The following is a 20,000-nucleotide window of genomic DNA, read 5'->3' as shown; positions in this document are numbered from 1 at the left end:
AGCCTAGGGCACAATTTCCTTTGCACTATGGTGTAGCACACACTAGATTCCTTGATTAAATTTACCAGATAAACAACAGGAGCCCATTGATCAGAAGCGGCATCAGGTGAGAAAACGAAGGACAGTTTGTTGATTTGTATTCTCAGCCAGCAAAATGATCTCCTTGAAAACATGTTGTGCTCGCATTATTTTCCAAGGAGGCTGTCATTATGACTATGTCATATTTCAAGCCACTCCATCACCTCGTAGGTTATATTTTATCAGGTTTTGACTCACTCAGTGGGTAATAAAACACTCCTACATTCACGAGAAAATCCTCTTCCATTTCTATGGGGATGATAATTTTTTAGACCCCTTATATATATACCGGTAGTATTTACCATACTGTTCCCCAAAAACTCAATATTAAAAAATAACTAACCTGGTCCTGTTAACTTCACAGGGTCGCCCCGCCACCTGAACAGCAATGACTCTTCCAGTGTTCATTTTACGACCAGTGATTGTCACATTTGTTCCACCTGACTCTGGACCTTTCTTGGGATAAAAATCTTGAGGTTCTGGATTCTACAGTGAAGGATGCAATAATGGCATTGTTGAAAACGTTTTAGAATACTAGATACACTCAAGGAAATGAGATCTCTTGTATGGAGGCTAGCTAGATAACATACACTAACTTTTACAATTGTCATCTTGTAATATTATGTATTTTTATAGTAAGGTTGTAATACATTTTTCTGAATTGTAATTAAGGAATAGTGTAAAATAAAAGTGTTGTGCTGTGTTGTTTCCTTATAACAAGAAACGCAGCTATCAGTTTTGTTTGTAATACAGCAATTTTGATAGCCACATTACCCTATCTACATGTATCTACCTGATCAATCGAACCAACCAGCCAGCCAGCCAGTTTATCTGAGAAGGCATTGTGCCCAACTGATGCAAAAAGGTATTGTTGATTGCCTGAACATACATTTGACAGAAATTAACGAAAAGCTGACTTCCAAAATTCTGGAACCTTCTACCAGTGTTACCTTTGAAGTCATTTAACCAAATCAAATACAGATTTCCTAGTTCAGGAAATTGAGCCTCCCAAAGTACTAAAGTGACTGAACTTTGTTGACTGAGCTAAGGCCACTGGAGTAGATAAAACATCAGCCAAATTACAAAAACCTACTACTCCCAATAACTTCCAGCCCCTCACTAATAGTTTCAATCTTTCCACATGACCTTAGAGGTGCTGATGCTTCTCCTATGTTCAAAAATGGAGATAGGTAGGTATTACCAACCTATTTCTGACATACCCACTGGCATACATTTTGAAAGGTGTATTTACCAACAGCTGCAAACTCAGTTAGATCACCAAGGTCTTGTTAGTCCACAACAGTCTGATTTTAGATTGTTACATCTGACAGTTGCAGCTTTGCTTTATCTTACCAATGACTGGTGTGTTAACATCAACAGAAATCTGTTAATGGTGCAATACTCCTGGCTTTAGGGAGGGCTTTTGATACAGTTAATCACCATGCCTTATTGAGGAAATTAGAATAATTGGCTTTAATTGCACAGTTTTTCCCTGATTTCACGAGTATAGCTATTAATATCATGGTATACAAGTTACTCCTCAATTGTCAAACTTGGACGCCATTTTGGCACTGTACAAAAGCTGCCACAACAACATTGTAATTTCACACGTGAAATATTATAAATTAACGCTAAATTTTGTGCCAAAATTAAGGAGTAATACAGTACAGTAGTAATAATACAATGTTTTTGAAGTTCATTTTTAGTGAAGACAATACATGTTTCGGATGAGACATCATCCATCGTCAGTTGTACAGTGAGAAATACCGGTAAAATGAAAATATCAAATAAGTAGTATAACAGTCAAATATTAACGGGAATAATTAAAGACACTAGCACGAACCAAAAAAAAAAGAGTATAACTACATGTATATAAGCTAAGAAAGGAGACTAATTAGTATGAAAGGGATAAATTAAGATGTTTTACCTGCAAATTTAAAGAGAACATGGCTTTCTTGATTTTCAATTGGAAGCTTGTGGAGGCAGAGACGAGAATTTTGAAACAATCTTCTGAAAAAAGGGAGCAACAATCTTCCGACCTCCTCAGTTGTTTAAAGATGTGGGAATGTTTGTCAGAGGAGAGATGTTCACGGATGCAAGTGGCAAAGTATCACTAACATGTAACAGGCTCTACAGCCTGCATACAAAAACCTATAAATGACTTGCAATCATAAATCTGTAGGCATAGGATCCTTGACCCCAAACCAACTCCTGATTTTACACTAGTCGAACACCAGTGCAAAAGGTGGTAACTAATTTCTTAATTCTGCGTTGCGTTCTGACAGAAAAGGACCGATGTACGGCAATTTAAAATACAAACGATTGTCCTTACAAGTAGCACCCTGAGAGGAATTGGATGTGAAGTGATTGTCAAGAAATTTTCTAACAACATTCTTGATGACGTTGGAAGGGAAGACATTCCTCCTTAATGTTTTGGTGAGGTATTTATGTCAAGGTGAAATCCAGCCCAAGTATTGTTGATCTCAAACGTCCCATCTACCAGAGTGCACACTAATCCTGATTTGTAACTGAAAGGTACAAAACTATAAATGTTAGTGAGATGATCAGTATAGGTCTTCTTATGAAATTCCGAGGTGTTAATGCCCTGATTGCTATTATTATCTAAAAGGACATCTAAGAAGGGGAGCTTGTGGTTGTCTTCCCTATCCAATCACTTCACCTCCGATTCCTCTTCCCATACTATTTAATTTCCAACAAGGGCTATGAGACAGGACCTCGGGTTTACAGTCCTTATCCCAGGAGACTTGAAAGTCTAACCATAAGAAGATGTAATTACAAAGGCAGCACTGTCTCTTCGGTTATTTTAAGACCCTGAGTGTTGGTTCCGGACGGAGTTGAACTCATGACCTCCTGCATGACAGCCCCATGCTCAACCAACTGAACCACCGGTGAGCAGTAATTAAGAAATTAGTTAACACCTTTTTGCACTGACTGAGACATGAAGTTGAAGTTCAACCAGTGTAAAATCAGAAGTTGGTTCGCAGTCAAGCATCCTATCCCTGTGGATTTACGATCGTGAGTCATATATAGGTTTTCATGTGTAGGCTGTAGTGCCTTTTATGTTGGTGAAACCCACATACACTTTGCCACTCTCGTCCACAAACATCGCTCCTCTGACAAACATTCCCACACTTTCAAACACCTGAGAAGTTCAGAAGATTATTGAAAATCAAGAAAGCCATGCACGTCCTTTGGGAGCAGCTGTCTCTAAATTCTCACTCAAACATCTTAATTTATCCCTTTCATACTAATTAGTTTTCTTTCTTAGCTTAAATAGTTTTACTCTTTTTTGGTTCATGCCTTCATGCTTAATTATTCCCGTTAATATCTCACTTTGTTATATTAATTTTATTTTATATTTTCATGTTATTGCTCCCTGTACAGCTAACGATGGACGACGTCTCATCCGAAACATGTATTTTCTTCATTAAAAAATGAACTGGGGTTTCATGACAGGAATATCCTACGTGTACTTCGTGCTGCTAAGGATTATAATAATAATAATAATTATTATTATTATTATTATTATTATTATTATTATTATTATTATAATAAATATAATAATCACTTTATTTCCATGATAAAAATATTTATAAAAATTAAAATATCTCCAAAAGGTAAGACCTATAAATTTACAAGCAATATAGGCATTTCTCTGTTTTAAAACTGTTTTAAAACTTCTAAAAAAGAAAAAAAAATAGAAAAGTCATTTAACATTAGATCTGGCTAGTTCAACGTCCACATCAATGTCTTTAACATTATTGGTTCTCCTCCTATTGATTAATAATAACAATAATAATAATAATAATAATAATAATAATAATAATGCTGACCTGGTAAGTGAAAATCTGTGCTGACTTCCCCTCAAGCTTATTCACCGTAACAACAACTGGACCTGATTTATCTTCCGAACTGGCTGACGTATTACAGAAGATTCTGAGGTACAAGAATGTATAATAAGTAATAGTAATAGGACTGAGTGGAGCACAATTTATGGAGTAACCAGGTGAGTAATTTCAAAATCAGGGCCCTCAGCGATCTCAGATTAAGAGCATAATTACTGCTGAATTGTCCAACGCAAAGTCCTATTATTAATCATAACTCTAACAAACTGTGAGAAAATCAGAGATGGGGTATCTAATGCCAACCTTCAAGCTGATTTGAGTTTCATTTTATTAAGCAACGAAAGCCAAAGTCCTTCCAAATATTTTGTAAAAAATGAAATTTAAGAACTTGCGATCAAATGTCCAAAGCACTTAACAATATTAGAAATTTTGATACAGTACAGCGGTTCACATGTAAGTTCTGTAATAGTCAGGAAATCATGAGGAAAAACAAAGCGGAAATAGCAGTTCAGAACAAGTGACAGGTAATATCGCACATAACAGATAAGAGATTGTATCACTCATCAATCAGTTAAGCACCCTTCAATGCAAATGGCACTGAATTTACGTAATTCACTCAACAATAAACTAAGTCTTCATCAGACTCCATGATGTACCTCAAGAATTAGCTCAGTCTTCATTAGACTTGATAACGTAAGCTTGTATGAGTTTTTTGCATGGAATACTCAGTATGCATGCATCACTTGTGAATTGGCATTCTATATGCGAAGACCCAGCTTGATTTTTTGATTTTGGGCCACAGTAGTTTCGGATAGTAAGAGTTTAGTTGTTGAAGTTCGGAACTGATGGGTCATAGTCAAGCCTTGGCAAAGTAGATGGGCATTTAAATACATGTGGCATGTGAGATGGACCAAGCGAGGACTGAGTGAGTGACTCATCACTAGAAGGCGTACATAAAGGGGGTACATAAGCTGGAGGAGGCATCACAATGACTGCACTCTAGGTGTTTTCCCATTTACTGCAGCCATTGGGATAATTGCAATCTTTCATCTTCACTCATCTCGTCGTAGCCATCAAGTGAACTCTTGTTTGTGTAGCCAGTTTGACGGCAACAGACCTTTTTTGCTGAATGGTTGGAAATCCGCTTCCCATTGAATTTCAAAGTCTTGGCTAAGGTTTTCACTATGCTTCAAAGCTTGTGTTCGCCAATCCTAAACTTGGCGAATTAAACTTCAGTTTTGGGATGGTGGATGATACTTAAGGTGGCTTGTACCAGTTTCCTCATGCAGGGAGTAAGTCAGCTTTATGTGTCACATGTGAGTAACACACAGCACAGGCACGAGATTTAAAACCCTTTTTTCAAACAAGGTAACTTTTGTAATTGTTAGAGAGGAAATTCGCATAAAAAGGAAACTTTAACTGTTAGAACAACTTTAGTCAATGCTGTGTATGGAAGCATGGAAAACTGCAGAAGTTACCCCGATTCCCAAAGACAGAAATTCAGACGAGCCTTCTTGCAATCGACCAATTTCCTTGCTTCCTACCTTATCCAAGGTGTGCAAGAGACTTGAGAGCCGCGGCTACAGCGTTCAAACTCTGAAACATGACCTCGACAAAATGAAACACCTGTCTCAAAGTGACGCCCTTTCCAAAAGCAACTCAACAGACGAAAAGATGAGCAGGATTCCTTTAGTACTCACATACCATCCTTTGAACACTTGAGTACAACGAATCCTGCCTGACAATTTCAAAGTGATTGCAGACAACCCAGCAACAAGCCTCATCTTTCCTCGACCACCAATGGTTGCGTTTCAACGTGATGACAATTTGCAAACATCACTAGTTCACACGGCAGAAAAGCAGGCTGCAACACATGCAGGTACCTGTCCATGTCAACACCCACGTTGTCGTACTTGTGGCCATATTTCCAGCGAAACCGATCTTCTCGGGCCAAAGGATCGCTTAGTCATCAAAGACTCCTTTACTTGTTTGTCCTCTGGTCTCATTTACTGCATCTCCTGCCGTCGCTGCCCTGCCATTTACAACGGCGAGACTGGGTGCAATCTGAGGGAACGTTTTGGTGAACACCTCCGAAGCATCAACAAGAATGCGCCTGGTTTCCTCGTTGCTGAGCATTTCAGTTCTAATGGATATACCGCTGCGGACGCGCTGGTCCGCGGGATCAAACTCTGCGATGGGAACAAACAGAGGAAGAGACATGAGATGCGTCTCACCTTTCATCTTGGGACATGCCAGCCACGCGGCCTCAATGCTGATTTTCAGTTCATTTGAAGTTTGCGCATGCGCGCGCATGCACAACACAACTTTCATGTTTTAAATCAAATACCAGGAAGCGTGGCTTAAAACATTAACGAACATTCCACTCATGAAGGGCACAGTCCTGAAACCTCTGGACATTTGTTGGCACTTTCAGCAACATTCTCAGCAACATTATTTTCTTATTGCTCATAGACAGTTTGCTGACTTTCTCTCCGTAAACAATTAACTCTCCATTCACCAAAATGGCAATAGGAAACAACATTCTACAGAGACTGCCCTTATCTACGTTACTGATGAACTTTTAAAAGCTGTGGGCGAGAAGTCAATTTCTATACTGGTACTTGTAGACATGTCTAAAGCGCTAGCTTAAATCATAATACTCTCCTAAATAAGTTACGTACATTAGGCCTTGCTTGAAATTGACTCTCATGGTTTTCTAGTTGTCTTTCTGGTAGGACTCAAAGGGTGCGATATGGAGACATCATTTCTCAAATGCTAACCTTAACACATGGTGTTCCTCAGGATTCTATTTTAGGCCCTGTACGTTTCACTACCTATATTCATGGGTTGATTAACTCAGTTACTCACAGTCAAGTCTCATGTTATGTAGACGATAGCCAGTTGTATTTAAAATTTCAAGTTTCGAATGTACAAAATGCTATAGCTACAGTAAATGCTGACCTTCAGGAAATTTGCAAATGGTGCGCGAGAAATTCATTGCTTTTCAATCCGGACAAAACCAAATTGATGGTTGTTGGCCTACCGCAACTTACCAAGCAGTAACCACCAATATCTGTTTCTATTTTCGATAAAACTATATCACCGGTTCCCTTTGCTAAGGACCTTGGAGTATATTTAGATCAGCGTCTTTCATATGATACTCATATTACTAAAACAGTTTCTAGTTGCTTTAATCAGTTAGTACATATTAACAGAATTAAGCATGTTTTGGACAGACCAACACTTTTGTTACTCATTAAAAGTTTTGTGTTCACTAAGCTCTTTTATTGCTCGTCGGTGTGGGCACTTCTAAGGCTAATATACATAAACTCCAACTGGTACAAACCTTTGCTGCGAGAATTATTCTGGGACTTAAAAAATTCAATTGTATTAGCGAAGGTCTTAAGTCACTAGGAATTCTCAAGGTAAAAGATAGACTTGATATCAACGATGCAGTGATGGTATTTAAATGCCTAAACAATCTTGCGCCCAAATATTTATGCGACCAGCTACAAATGAGATCCTCTGTATGTACCAGGGTAACGCGATCTTCAAACAACCTAAATATGCCTTTTTGTAGCCTAGCAACCAGGCAGCGTCGCTTTGCATATATAGAGGTGTAAAAATCTGGAATGGTCTAAGTAACAACTTGAGGAACTTAACTAGTTTAGATGCATTCAAAAGGAATTTACTTAGACAATATTTAAATAAATTATGTTAATATACTTGTTCTTAATTATTATATTTATCTTAGCTGAGGACTATTTTTTAGAGAATATCAAAGTTAGTATTTTCATATATTTGTTCTGAATCATTGTTCTTTTTTATTTTGGAGCATTGTACTGAAAAGCCCTTTTAGGGAGTTGCAATAAAACGTATGTATGTATGTATGTATGTAAGTTCACGGCATTTTAATTTTTTTTGTTCTGGATTTTGGTCATTGTGACTTCAATGGGTGATTGAACTTTTCAGCGCGCTTGATTTGGCATATAAATCAGGGACAGCGTCTCTGTATCTGGAATATTTTGACTATCAAGTGCATTCAAGTACATCCTGTCTCCTTCGATTAAAATTTGGTAAACTGTAGCAGTATCCCAGTGCCGCACTGGACATGATTATGCACAAAAAAAAACCTGAAAAACTCATAAAAGAGCATTGTCTTCCCATGGAAATGTCACTAAATCACTCGTGACCTTGATGAATAGTTCCAGCGATTGATAGAATTGCATTGGACATGATAGATCAGGGCAAAAAGAGCAATAAAAACTTACTCACTGATCGACTATTGAACTCTCAAGGGCTCGATGAACAGATTGCAGGAACATAGGACCATGAGGGCTGTGCATGCACAATTCAACAACTACCGCTGGTGATCTTATTATACTGCATCTTCAAAATCATTCCCACCGAACGAACAGAAGTCAAATTTCAACAGATCGAGTGTTGAACGCACTTATATAGAGCCCAGGCCCCACAAGGAAAGTCGAGAATAGTGTTGCTGGCAGCAACAATTATTATTTTCTGTTGCATGAAACTGCAATTAACAAAATTTTTTCACAGGATTTGGATTGAGTGCTACAAACAACAAATTACAAATGAATGACCCCTTTCTGCTTCCTTAAAATGCTGACATAGATCTACCATTCAAAATTATTTAAGGTTGTCCCAAAAACAAAATATAGATGTCTTATTGCCTGGTTCTGTGACTTAACGTACAGTATTTGAGTACTTGTTCCCTTTTGCTTTCAGCCTACTGGCAAGCACCAAAACTTGAATTATCACCAGCTCCTGCAGTATAAAACCCTTTCCTCAATAGGCTCAACTAGATGTGACGTCCTGATACTAGATAGCAAATATGAACCTTGCAAATCCTTTTTTGGATTTTGCACACAAAAAAAATGCAAAGTTGGCATTAAAAATTTTTTTTTAGTTTTCCCAAAAAGTGGACAAGTCAACACAGAAGAATGGAGTGCAGCCTCTGAGGCAATCTTACCTTTTAGAGGGTTTATATTTGTTGTGAATAGAATAGCAAGGATGATCTGCCACGGTGACTGAGTTACTTATGTCAGCAAACTCTTTTCCGAGGTCATGACCATCTATTTGAACCTCTGTTCCACCAACTAAAGGACCAGCTAAAGGCCACACCTGTAAGCATGGATACAAAAAACATTTCTTCACACAATTTATCATAGAAGTAGCATTTTCTCATTGAAGAGTTAATAGGCTAATCTACATCATGCTTCAGCATACACAAATTAAGCCTAGAGTTTTTGTTACTTTTTAAATTTATTGTTATTGTCATTGCTATTATTACAGGAGGTCAAGAGCCAGGAGGTTTCCATGTTAATTGAAGGAACTATTTCTTCGTGACTTCTTTCAAGGTAAACAATAAAAAAATGCACCTACATGTACAGTATTTCAAACTAAAAGTCAAACTTAATTGGTTACACAGGTTTGCATTCTGGCAGCCAAGGTTGATGTGGACCTGTATATATGATAAACGGTGCCAATTAGATATTTAGAGAACTTTGGTCACTGTTGTTTGGTTCACTTGGTTCATGAATAAACCTAACAGATTTAATATGGAATTCCTCAAGTTTGTTTAACTAAGGGCGCTTTCTATTTGACAGAACTGACCGGCCAGACCGGGTATTTGGTAGGACTAACTCTACAACGCTTTCAAATTAACACACTTCGAGGATAATAAATTATCCTCCAGAAGAATACGAGGGATTATCATGCGAGTGCTTCTTCAAATTGTTCAATTTTCTTTTCAAAATGACTGGTCTGGCCGGCCAGTTCTGACAAAAGGAAAGCGCCCTAAGAGTGGTGTGGTACACTGTATAGGCTCCCCATAAATAACAACAATAATATTACTACTAAATAATAGGCACGCATTGAGTATGTGTGGTAGTGCAGTAACTTGACACAATGCTTTATTCCACAACTGTCAACTGAGCTGCGTTTTGTTTTCCTGGAGATTCAAGTTGTTTTTGCAAAATATGTAGCTCCAATAGTACACATCATTGTTTGGTATCGTAAATCATTATAGTGCTATGATAGATGCCTTAGGTAAATAGCCCCCCGAAAAGACATGTAGTTACTAGTAAAAATAATACTAAACCCAGAAAGATTAAAGAAAATAGAAGGGAATCAAGAGATCTTGGCATAAAGGCAGACATGAAGTTTGCTTCAACTTCTTTTTCATGACAAGTTTAAGCCTGTACTCTATGCGTCTGACAGCTCTCCAAGACAAAAAAGTTCACTGAAGTTAAACTCTGTCCAGTGGGGTTAGTATCTGGATGGGAGACCTCAAAATGTACGACTTGCTCTCAAAAACATAGCACCGAAAATTCTATTTTAACGCTGAAAAATGCGAAGGAAGCAAGGTACAGATTTTGCTTTCCTGCTTTATGCAGAACAAATATTGATGCAAAGGTTAAATAAAATGAGACACAGTTTTTAGGTAGAGCACAAGGAAGTTTTTGGGAAGTGTCAATCAAGAATTTGAAAAATGGCCATCAGCAACAAAATTTGCTACATGAAAACAACATAAATTTGTGCCCTCAATACAAAAAGTTACCATCAACGAAAAACATTTTCAGACATTTTTTGCTACTTTCAGTTTATCTTTTGGCTGCACAAATAAATTGCAAAATCAAAAGAGACATTGATTTCAGCGGCCGCCTATAATCAACTTCCACTGTATGTTGTGTGTTACTACCAACTCAAGAAACAAAGGACATGTGTGACAAAATGATGGCAAGGGACTGGGTTTTTGTTTTTCTTTTAAGTGTTATAAAGTTCAACAAGAAATGTGTGAATTCAACACAAAGATCACAATCATGTAACGCTTGAGGTTGACCATTGTAAATTCACTCTCCTAGACGAGGTTTATTCCATCGTTTTGGAAATATTGAAGCTGCTATGTTATCCATCAGTGTCGTGCTCTTGCTGATTTTGAGGCTCATTTTTTGAAATTCAAGCACCCTTCCAACAGACCTGTTTATTTTCAGGATTTATGCACGTGCTGTGGGGTAATTAATGGCCACCACGGACTTACACGTACACTAACTCACTCACTCACTTTTACAACCCGGTGACATAGTGTGTAGTGAACTTAGCATGTGGTTTCCCTTTTTTTTTTTTTTTTTGAGGATAAAAAGCTTTCACAAATAACCATGTCAAGCCCTTTAATCATAAGTCGTCAGCAGCAATGAGATCTTTGGCCTGTTCTGCCAGGTCCCATTCTAGATTCAAAAGGAAGCCAGTGGAGTTTGCATAATACAGGGATAAAATTATCCTGTTTTTTAATTTGTAGTGACAAGTCTGGCTGCACTATTTTGCAGACATTAATATATATATTTAGCCAAGCCTAAAGAGATACACTAATGTCAATTCCAAGACTCAAGGCAGAATTCCAGTAAAGTCGTCTTTATTGTGATTATAATTTTTTCACTTTTTTGCTGCGCAACCATAGCCACCATTCAATCAAGTGCATAACATCGAAAAATCTCGGCAAAATCGACTTTACTTTTCATTGAGAAATCTTGACAGAGCGAAAGCATAAGACATGAATCAACTGCAAATCTCATAAAATTGAGAACAGTTTCAGTTGTTTTATTCTTGGCTTCAATCAGTCATAATTATTGCAAACTACAATCCTTGACAACAAGTTGTCAATAGTATTACCTTTAAGATCACTGATAATGATAGCATCTCACTGGCAACAGACAAACACCATACAAATAGCTTTCTGAAAGACCCGTCAGCAGTAAACATTGAACAAAAGATGAATGGTTTTTACTACAATTACCTTAAAAGTTTGCCATTTAATTGCAAGAACAAAATTGTTGTGACGGAAAGTATTCCCATTGCTTATCTGTTAAAATCATGTTTCGTTTGGCAAGGAGTTGCTGCTCTTCACAACAATTTTCGAAATTTCAATGTCTTGTAAACTTCACCGTAAACTTCAGCTTATTAAAGCGGAGCCAGTTAGGATGTAAGCTGTCCGGACTTTCCTTGCCTTTTCTTCAATAAGTTTGAAAATAAGCAACAACAGGAAAAACGAAGAGTCTCAGCATCAAACTAAACTATTGGATAGCAAACATTTTACTAAGACATCGAAGGATTTTTGAGTCAAAACAAATATCGAGGGTGCACGCCACATTGAATTTCAGCAAGTTCACCACATCAGAGCCAAAGGAATAAGGGGACTTAGTAGATGAAAATAATGATTTTATTATTAAAAGTAAGTTAGGAGAGCTGAATACCACTAGACGCTTTTAGACTTATGTCTGTGATTGACGCCCTTCCTTTGGAAAGGCGCGAAAAACTCAAAACATCTGCTTGTCCTATTTACAATGAAACCTTAGTTTTTACAGGATCAGTGCAAACTAATTTTAAACAACCGAATAGTTCAAATCAAGTCTGTTGTGACTATTAACAAAGAACTTCGGGAGTAGAGTAATCACGCGGCCGACTGCTCAGTTAAGTTTTAACCATCAATTCCTGGTGACATCTTTGATTTGAAAAAATATATATGGCCTGCTTTATCGTGTCACTTCTCATATGGAATTACATGAATTTCAGTAGAAGGTTCTGAATAATATTTCTCCACAAGCCTGCCATTTCTCCTTCCCCAGTGTGTTCTTTTTGTGGAGATGTGGACGAGATGGCGGATGAGATTGCTGTTGGCCAGCAGTGAGTTGGCCAAGACGGACATTACCTCACGAGTTCCGCTAATCCTAGTCAAGTTTTAATAATATTTTCGTTTCTTTCTTTCTCAATCGTTTTCTTTACTTGGTTTCTGAGAAAACCAAGAATGCCTGAGTCTATTGCAAGCCTTAAGAGAGAGAACAGCAGTCTTAGGGATCAACTGTCTGTCATGGCAGATGAGATTGCTAAGATGAAGGAGATGCTACTGGAGCAATCAAAGAACCTGCAGCAACGAAAGATGAAATAGTGCAGCAAAGACTACAATTTATGAGTAAAGAATATGATGATTTTGAGTGATTTAGGGTCTCTGCTGGCAAAGAACTTAAATGCTTAAGTGCCAAGCTTGAAGAGCTTGCTGTTTAACTTAATAGAGTTTCCAGGAGTTCGCTATGCAAACATTTATTTAAGGCAATGGAATCCACTGTATCAATCCAAGACATCGACACATCACATCAAGTCCCAACAAGATACAGCGGCAATGGTGGTCCAAGGCCAATCATTTGTCTATTCATTGGGCGGTCCAAGCGATAATGTTATTAATCAAAAAAGAAATGAAAGTAGAGTTGACCTGTCTGCTGTTCATTTATCTGAAGATGCTTCCCTTTCTGCTGTTATAATTTTTGACCATTTAACGCCAAGAGTGCAGAAGGTCTTATTTGAAGCTAATAGGTTCAAGGAGCAGTTGCACTATCAGCATTGCTGGTACAAGGATTTGTTTGTGTACCTTCACAAAGAGGTACGTCTCGAGCCATCAAGATTAAAATATCACAGACTTGCACCATTTACAGAACGGAAGTCAAAGCTAAGTATTCATGTTGTTGTAGAGATTGTTAGTTGTTTTGTTTAGATAATAAGGATGGGTGTAAGTGAAAAGTGTGTTTGTTGTACCAAAAATTATATACTAAGTGAACTTCCGTACGGGAATGTCAATATTATTAGAGCTCATGGACAGTTTAATAACATGCTCAACAGTAACTTGACGACCAAAAAGTACTTTGATAAAGTTTATAGTCTTTATGATTTAGAACTGTTTTGCTAGAATACCAAACCAAAATTAAAGCCCGATAGACACTTAAGTATGCAAAAAATTAAGATGCAAATCTTTTTCACCCTGCAGTTTTTCCATGTTTAAAAAGTCTCTAATGGAATCCATTAGATGAGCTTGTAAGTCCATCCATTAGATGAGCTTGACTATCAATTCAGTGTAATCAGAATCACTGGAACAAAATTCATCCAGGCTAGATTTTAATGCCTGTTTACCAAACTATCAATTTGAATATGTCCCAACACCTTTACAACAACAAACAGAATGCCAGTACTGTACTAGCTCAACTTGGTGGAAGAAGTTACTGCACAAATTCTTTCCTTGGGCACTGAACCGTTTGTTATTTTTACGGTTGAGTATTTTAAAAAAAAGGTTTAATATCGTTTTTTCCTTTGTTCAGGAATGAAACTTTAATTTTGATTCTTACGTGGAATTATCTGTACTCTTTTGGACATAAAGAATACTTGATTTGTTTGTTTTGCTCTAAAATACGAGCGAACAAGTGCTTTTTTTCATCCGTTTGCTTAACTGCTTTTCAGTCTTCCTCGACAGAAAGCATTTTAACATGTTTAATCGGCTTCGTCGAAAAGCGTGGAAACACGTTTTGTATACAACCTACTCAATTGCGCTTCAATGTTCCATTCCGTATGCTAGAAAGTATGCTAATTTAGTTGTATTTAAATGAATAAATTACATGTTCTGTTGTATGAGATGCGAAGATTAGGATGTCTTCCAACCCGCGGTGTCAAAATTATGAATTCACTACCAACTTAACTTTTGCTATTTCTTTCTACATAGCACGTGGCCAAGAAATTGTCATGCAGTAAATCAAATTCAATCTAATATCCTTTTTGTCTGTGAGCGCCTCACCGACTTAAATAGCAGACTTGCAGTGCAAGAATGGGCAGTGGCTAGGCCACTGAATGCTCCAACTCTGCCAGCAATACTGAGGCTAGGCGATCTCAGATCATCAGAATGACAACGTATCTGTAAACCATGTTTCATGGGGGAAAACGTCTGAGAACAGCAGATGTTTGCAGGCCCTTCTGCGTTGTAAGAAAATTCTATTCATTGCAACACAATGCAAACACCTTACGAGATGAAGACAGAGTGTTGAAACTAGAGCAATGCGCTCAACACCAAGGCACAGAAATACTTAGAGTGCTAAGAACATCGTATCATTCATGATGACCCCTTTGAGTTTAGAAAGGTCGGTTCCAGCTATTTGGTTACCTCCTCTGAAAGCTCTACTGAAAGCCAAGCGAATTAGCAAAAGAATCATAATGGCTGAATTTGATGGCAATCCTAAGCGTACTGTGATTGCTGTTTACCCGCCTACCAACTGTGCCGATGAAGTTGAAGCCGAGGATTTTTATGACGACCTGAGTAATACCCTCCAGGATGTCCCAGCGCAAAATTTTCTTGCTTGTATTGGAGATTTCAATGCAAGATTAAGGCCAGATGAAGTTCCATTCACATATCATGATGTAACTAACAGAATTATGGAAAGTACCTAGTTGAAGTATATCAGAGCACAGTCTGATAACCTTTGGTTTCAGAAACGACCAGGAAAACTGTGGACCTTCACAGGAAGGACAGGCTCACTGCAGCAATTCGATTACATATTAGTGCACCGAAAGTGGAGGAACAGTGTCCAGAATGTTGAAGCTTACAACACATTCAGCACAGTGGGATCTGACCATCGGATAGTCTGTGCTAAAATCAAGCTTAGTCCTACAGTGTCTGAGGTAGCCAAGAAGATGAAATATGACTGGAAGTTTTCCACTGACCCTGATCTACAGTGAAAATACACAGTCGCTGTCAAGAATAGATACCATGTATTGAGCAATGAGAGTAATGGGGTTAAGTATGAAAAGTTTGTTAAAGCCAACAGACAAGCTATGGAAGAATGCCTGCCTAAGAAAACAAATGCAAGGAAATCCCTCTGGTCATCAAATGGTATCAGCCCGCCAGGAAGCACACGCGGCCCAGAGTCTGAACGAATGCACCAACACCGAGGAAGATAAAGAACCTTGGTCTCAAGGTCTAAGTAATCTGTATAAAGTACATGTATATGATCAAGTGAGGGAAGTGGAATTATAGGTACAAATACGGATCATCGAAGCCTCTCATGGAGCACAGAAATATGACGAGGCATGGAAGATAGTTAATGAGATTACTGGAAGGAAAAAAGCTAAAGATGGTCAAGTAGAGGGATCAAGCCCTGAGGAACGAGTGATTACATGGTTCACCCACTTTAAGAAACTCCTCGTAATCCTCCAGGGGTAGAAGATTCGGACGAAGAGATACCAAACATCTTTGAGTACCTTGATATCAATGACGGCTTGTTCACTATAGAAGAGCTCAAGGAAGTGAAATCTTCATTAAAAATTGGGAAAGCAGCTGGTCCAGATGCAATACCACCTGAAGTATATCAAGTTCTGTGACTTTGAAACATATGTCTAGACTTCTGCAATCAAGCTGAAAACCCGGAGAAGACAAAGCCCATGGTCTTTGGCAGCTCCCCGATGATCCGCAGATTATCCATTTCAAGGTTTCACTGCTCAGAAAGGAATTAGTGCTTTCAGAGTCCATCAAAGATCTTGTGTGTAACTTTTGACCCTACTCTGTCATTTGATAATCAAATGCCAGTGACAATTTCATCTTGTATGAGTAAATTAGCTCAGATTAATCGAGCAAAGCATGCACTTAACCTCATCTATTAGTGACCATCATAAATGCGCTTGTTTTTAGTAGATTATCCTACTGCTCTTCAGTCTGGTCAGACACCTCTACCCATAATGTGCAAAAATTACAACTCGTCCAGAACTTCATGGCACGGATAATTACTGGTGCAAGGACGTTTGAACACACAACTCCATCACTCAAAACCTTACGGTGGCTCCCCATAAAAAAAGCAGCTTTATCTCTGCAATGCTATCTTTGCATTGAAGTGTATGACAGGCTGTGCCCCGACTTACCTGACCTCAAAGTTTGTAACTTGAAGACCTATATCTGGCCGCATAACAAGAAACTCCCAACAACTTAACATTCTTTTAAGTAAACCCACTGCTGGTCAGAGGACATTTCTTACAGGATAGTAAACGTATGGAATTCACTTGATAAAGAAATAAATCTGTGCAAAGGTTCAGTAAACTTTAAGAAAAATCGTAAAGCAAAGATGCTAAAAGAGTTTTTAAAAGAAGAATAGTCTTACACTCTCTAATTATTGTCTTTTTATTGTACTTCTTATTATGATTGTATTGTTCACTGAAAAACCCATTTTTAGAGTTTAGAATAATTCATTCATTGATGATTTTATGTTAACAAAAATAAGTGTATTAAAAAAAAGGGACGATTTTTGACCCCCTTGGATTTCTCTCACCTTTCACCACACATAACAAATTAATGATGCAAAAAGCATGGACAGAAACGTAACATGGGATGACTATTTACTGTCTCATCTGAAGAAGAAGAGTTTTTTCTCTGTCCTTGTGCGGGCCCATATCCATCAGTAGGGCTAACACTCACATGGTTCATATGGGATAGAAATCTAGCACTTCACATTACACTCTATTCAGTTAACTCTCTTTAAAATAGAAGTGCTACACGGCCAACGTTTGTATAAATGTAACCTTTCCTTGTACCTGTACATGTTCATTGCCGTGACTTTAACATCTTCAGTTCCCACGGCCTGCTCCCGTCTGACCTTGTAGCTCAGTCGGTAGAGTTGCGGAGATCTAACCTGAAGGTCGTGGGTTCAAATTCCCACCCTGGTCAGAGTTTTTCTCAGTCCTTGTGTGGGCCCATATCGATCAGTAGGGCTAACGCTCACATGGTTCATATGGGATAGAAATCTAGCACTTCACATTACACTCTATTCAGTTAACTCTGTTTAAAATATAACTGCTACACGGCCAAACGTTTTTATAAACGTAACCTTTCCTTGTGCTGGGTTGATAGTTGCAACGATAGGTATTGCATTCAGTCAAAGTCCAAATTTCAAGCCTTATGTTGCCAATAGAGTAGGAGAGATCCATGAGGCTCCAAACACAGAGCAGTGGCGATACCTTGATCAACAATGCGTGCTGGTGGCATGGACCAGACTTTTTCAGTCAAGGAAAGGACAACTGGCCTGAACAAAAGTTCACAAGGTATCAAGCTGAAACGGTAGAGAGAGGTGAGAGCTGACGTCTGTGAACAAACAGAAGAACGTTGAAAAGATAACCTAAGCAGCTTTGTGATAAGCGACTAAACGGATAACCAGGGCACTAGATCCTGTTTGTATTTCCAAGTGGTACAAGACAAAGTCAGGAAAGAAGCTAGAAATGGAAATTCACTAGTGCAAATAAGAAAGTCAGGATTCAATGAGAATAATTTGTCAAAAACTGGTGGAAAAGCACGCTAACAGACAGCTTTCAAGTGAAGAGCTTAAGAGAACTGAAACAAAGGATATCAGGGAAGAACAATCTGATGCCTTCGCAGAAGAAACTAAGGCATTAATGGATGGGAAAAAAGCTTCCAAAGTAGACTTCTATCCTAGCATTTACTCCTATGGTTATTGATGTTATTCTGAGATTAAACACAAGGCTTTCGTGTTCTGATGGTTTAGCAGACGAGACCAAACATTTAATCATTTTACCAAAGCAGAATGTTGTTAGAGAACTGATAGAAGCAACCATGAAGCCCTTTACCAATTTGTGCAGTAGATTTTGCAGGTCCATATTTACTATGTAGCACACTGTTGTCATGTTGAAATGGCATGGACGCTACTTACAGAGGGTTTTTTGAAGGCCTTGACCCGCATGGTGGCAAGACGAGGTTGGTCCCAAGACAAGCTTAGTGATAACAGCATTAAATTCATTGGTGGTTTCAATGAAATCAATCACTTATTGAGACAAATTGACCAAGACAAAGTTCAAATGACAAGGCTGTTGCCTAACAGGAGCCCGGTAGCCTGGGGCTCCCAAGAATAGCTCTGGGCGCCTTAATTTTTCACAGCAACACCTTTCACTTCATATGTTGGGCTCCGAAGTTCTCAGCATTTAGCTCTGAGGGCCCCTTTAAAATTTTCTTAGGCAGCAGTCTTGAATGATGATGTCAAATAACGGAATCGACTGGCATTGGAATCCTCCCGCAGCTCCAAATTTTGGAGTCTCTTTCGATCTTCCTAGATAAGTCGGGAAGAGGAAAGTAGACTCTGCTCGCCGCCTCCACATTATTTGATTTGCCGCTCATCCAAAGAATTGGATGAGTCAGTCCAGTTTCGACTTGTCAAACATGTTTTTTTTTATTTTTGCGCATGATCAGTCACCACGCCTCATCAATATTTTGAAATTTACAACAGCGTGGCAATTTTAACTGTTAGAATTCCCATGAGTTTTTCCTATGTGTCGGTTACAGAAACTAGCCTGACAGAAACCTATAAATTTTTCAGTAAAAATATAAAATGGCATTTTTAAGATATATGGACTATCTTGAGTTTCCAATGAAATGATTCCTTGATTGTCGTGTGTTTGCCCGGAGTTGTTCGAAAATATTCCGACTTCTTCTTCTTCGTTTTGTGGCTACTGGGCACGCGTGACTGACACCGGATACTTAAATTTTCAATTTTTAACGCATGCTCAATACAAAATGTGGAGGCCGCGAGCAGAGTCTGCTTTCCTCTTCCCGACTTATCTAGGAAGATCGAAAGAGACTCTGCTCGCAGGGTAGATTTTAGGGGAGTCAGACATGAATGAAGAAAAATTGCAACCAACTTTTACTGGTGCTAAAAGCTCAATGAGTTCCAGACCACTGACTCAGCTAAGCAGCGACCCCACCACAAAACTGTATTGACACCTACCGGTAATCAATGGGGATACAAGGGTGAAGGAGTCCATGCATCTCATCATTCGACGTGCAAGAACAAAGGGGCTTGAAAGAGAAAGGAACATAACCAAACAAAAAATTTTATCTTCAAATTTCTCGTAAAAAATCCGGGAAGGGGAAATGAAACTTTTACTGCCAAATGTAACTTATTTTAACTGTATTTTACATTTTTTCCCACACATAAGTTTGTTTTAATGCTATTGGTTTGTTTTTTCTGCTGCAAGCTATCAGTTAATTTAAAATTTATGGCATGATACATTTTCACGCGAGAGAAATACAATTTTTTGTGTTTTTGTGTTGAAGGCTGGTTTTGTGGATGGTTTTGTGTGGGTTTTTTAGAGGACAAAACAGGATTTTCGGAGAGAGAATAAGTTTGAAACCAATGTTCAGAAGTTCGGCTAAAACATCCTCACTAATGCAGA

General features: G+C 38.3%; 1 protein-coding gene across 1 annotated transcript in view; it reads right to left on the bottom strand.

Annotated features, from left to right (window-relative positions):
• Positions 1-20,000, bottom strand: part of LOC138017323 (plexin A3-like) — a 198,683-nt gene that overhangs the window by 104,684 nt on the left and 73,999 nt on the right. The window contains exons 18-20 of the mRNA XM_068864443.1: positions 8,938-9,089; positions 3,933-4,035; positions 422-564 (exon numbers count right to left, since the gene is read on the bottom strand). Of these exons, the coding sequence (XP_068720544.1) occupies positions 422-564; positions 3,933-4,035; positions 8,938-9,089 (398 nt within the window). The remainder of the gene's footprint in view (positions 1-421; positions 565-3,932; positions 4,036-8,937; positions 9,090-20,000) is intronic.

The sequence above is a fragment of the Montipora capricornis genome, chromosome 9 (genome assembly GCF_036669925.1).
Source record: "Montipora capricornis isolate CH-2021 chromosome 9, ASM3666992v2, whole genome shotgun sequence".
NCBI classification, from domain to species: domain Eukaryota; kingdom Metazoa; phylum Cnidaria; class Anthozoa; order Scleractinia; family Acroporidae; genus Montipora; species Montipora capricornis.
The sequence above is the reverse complement of the archived record's forward strand: the minus strand, read 5'-3'. Positions and strand labels throughout refer to the sequence as shown.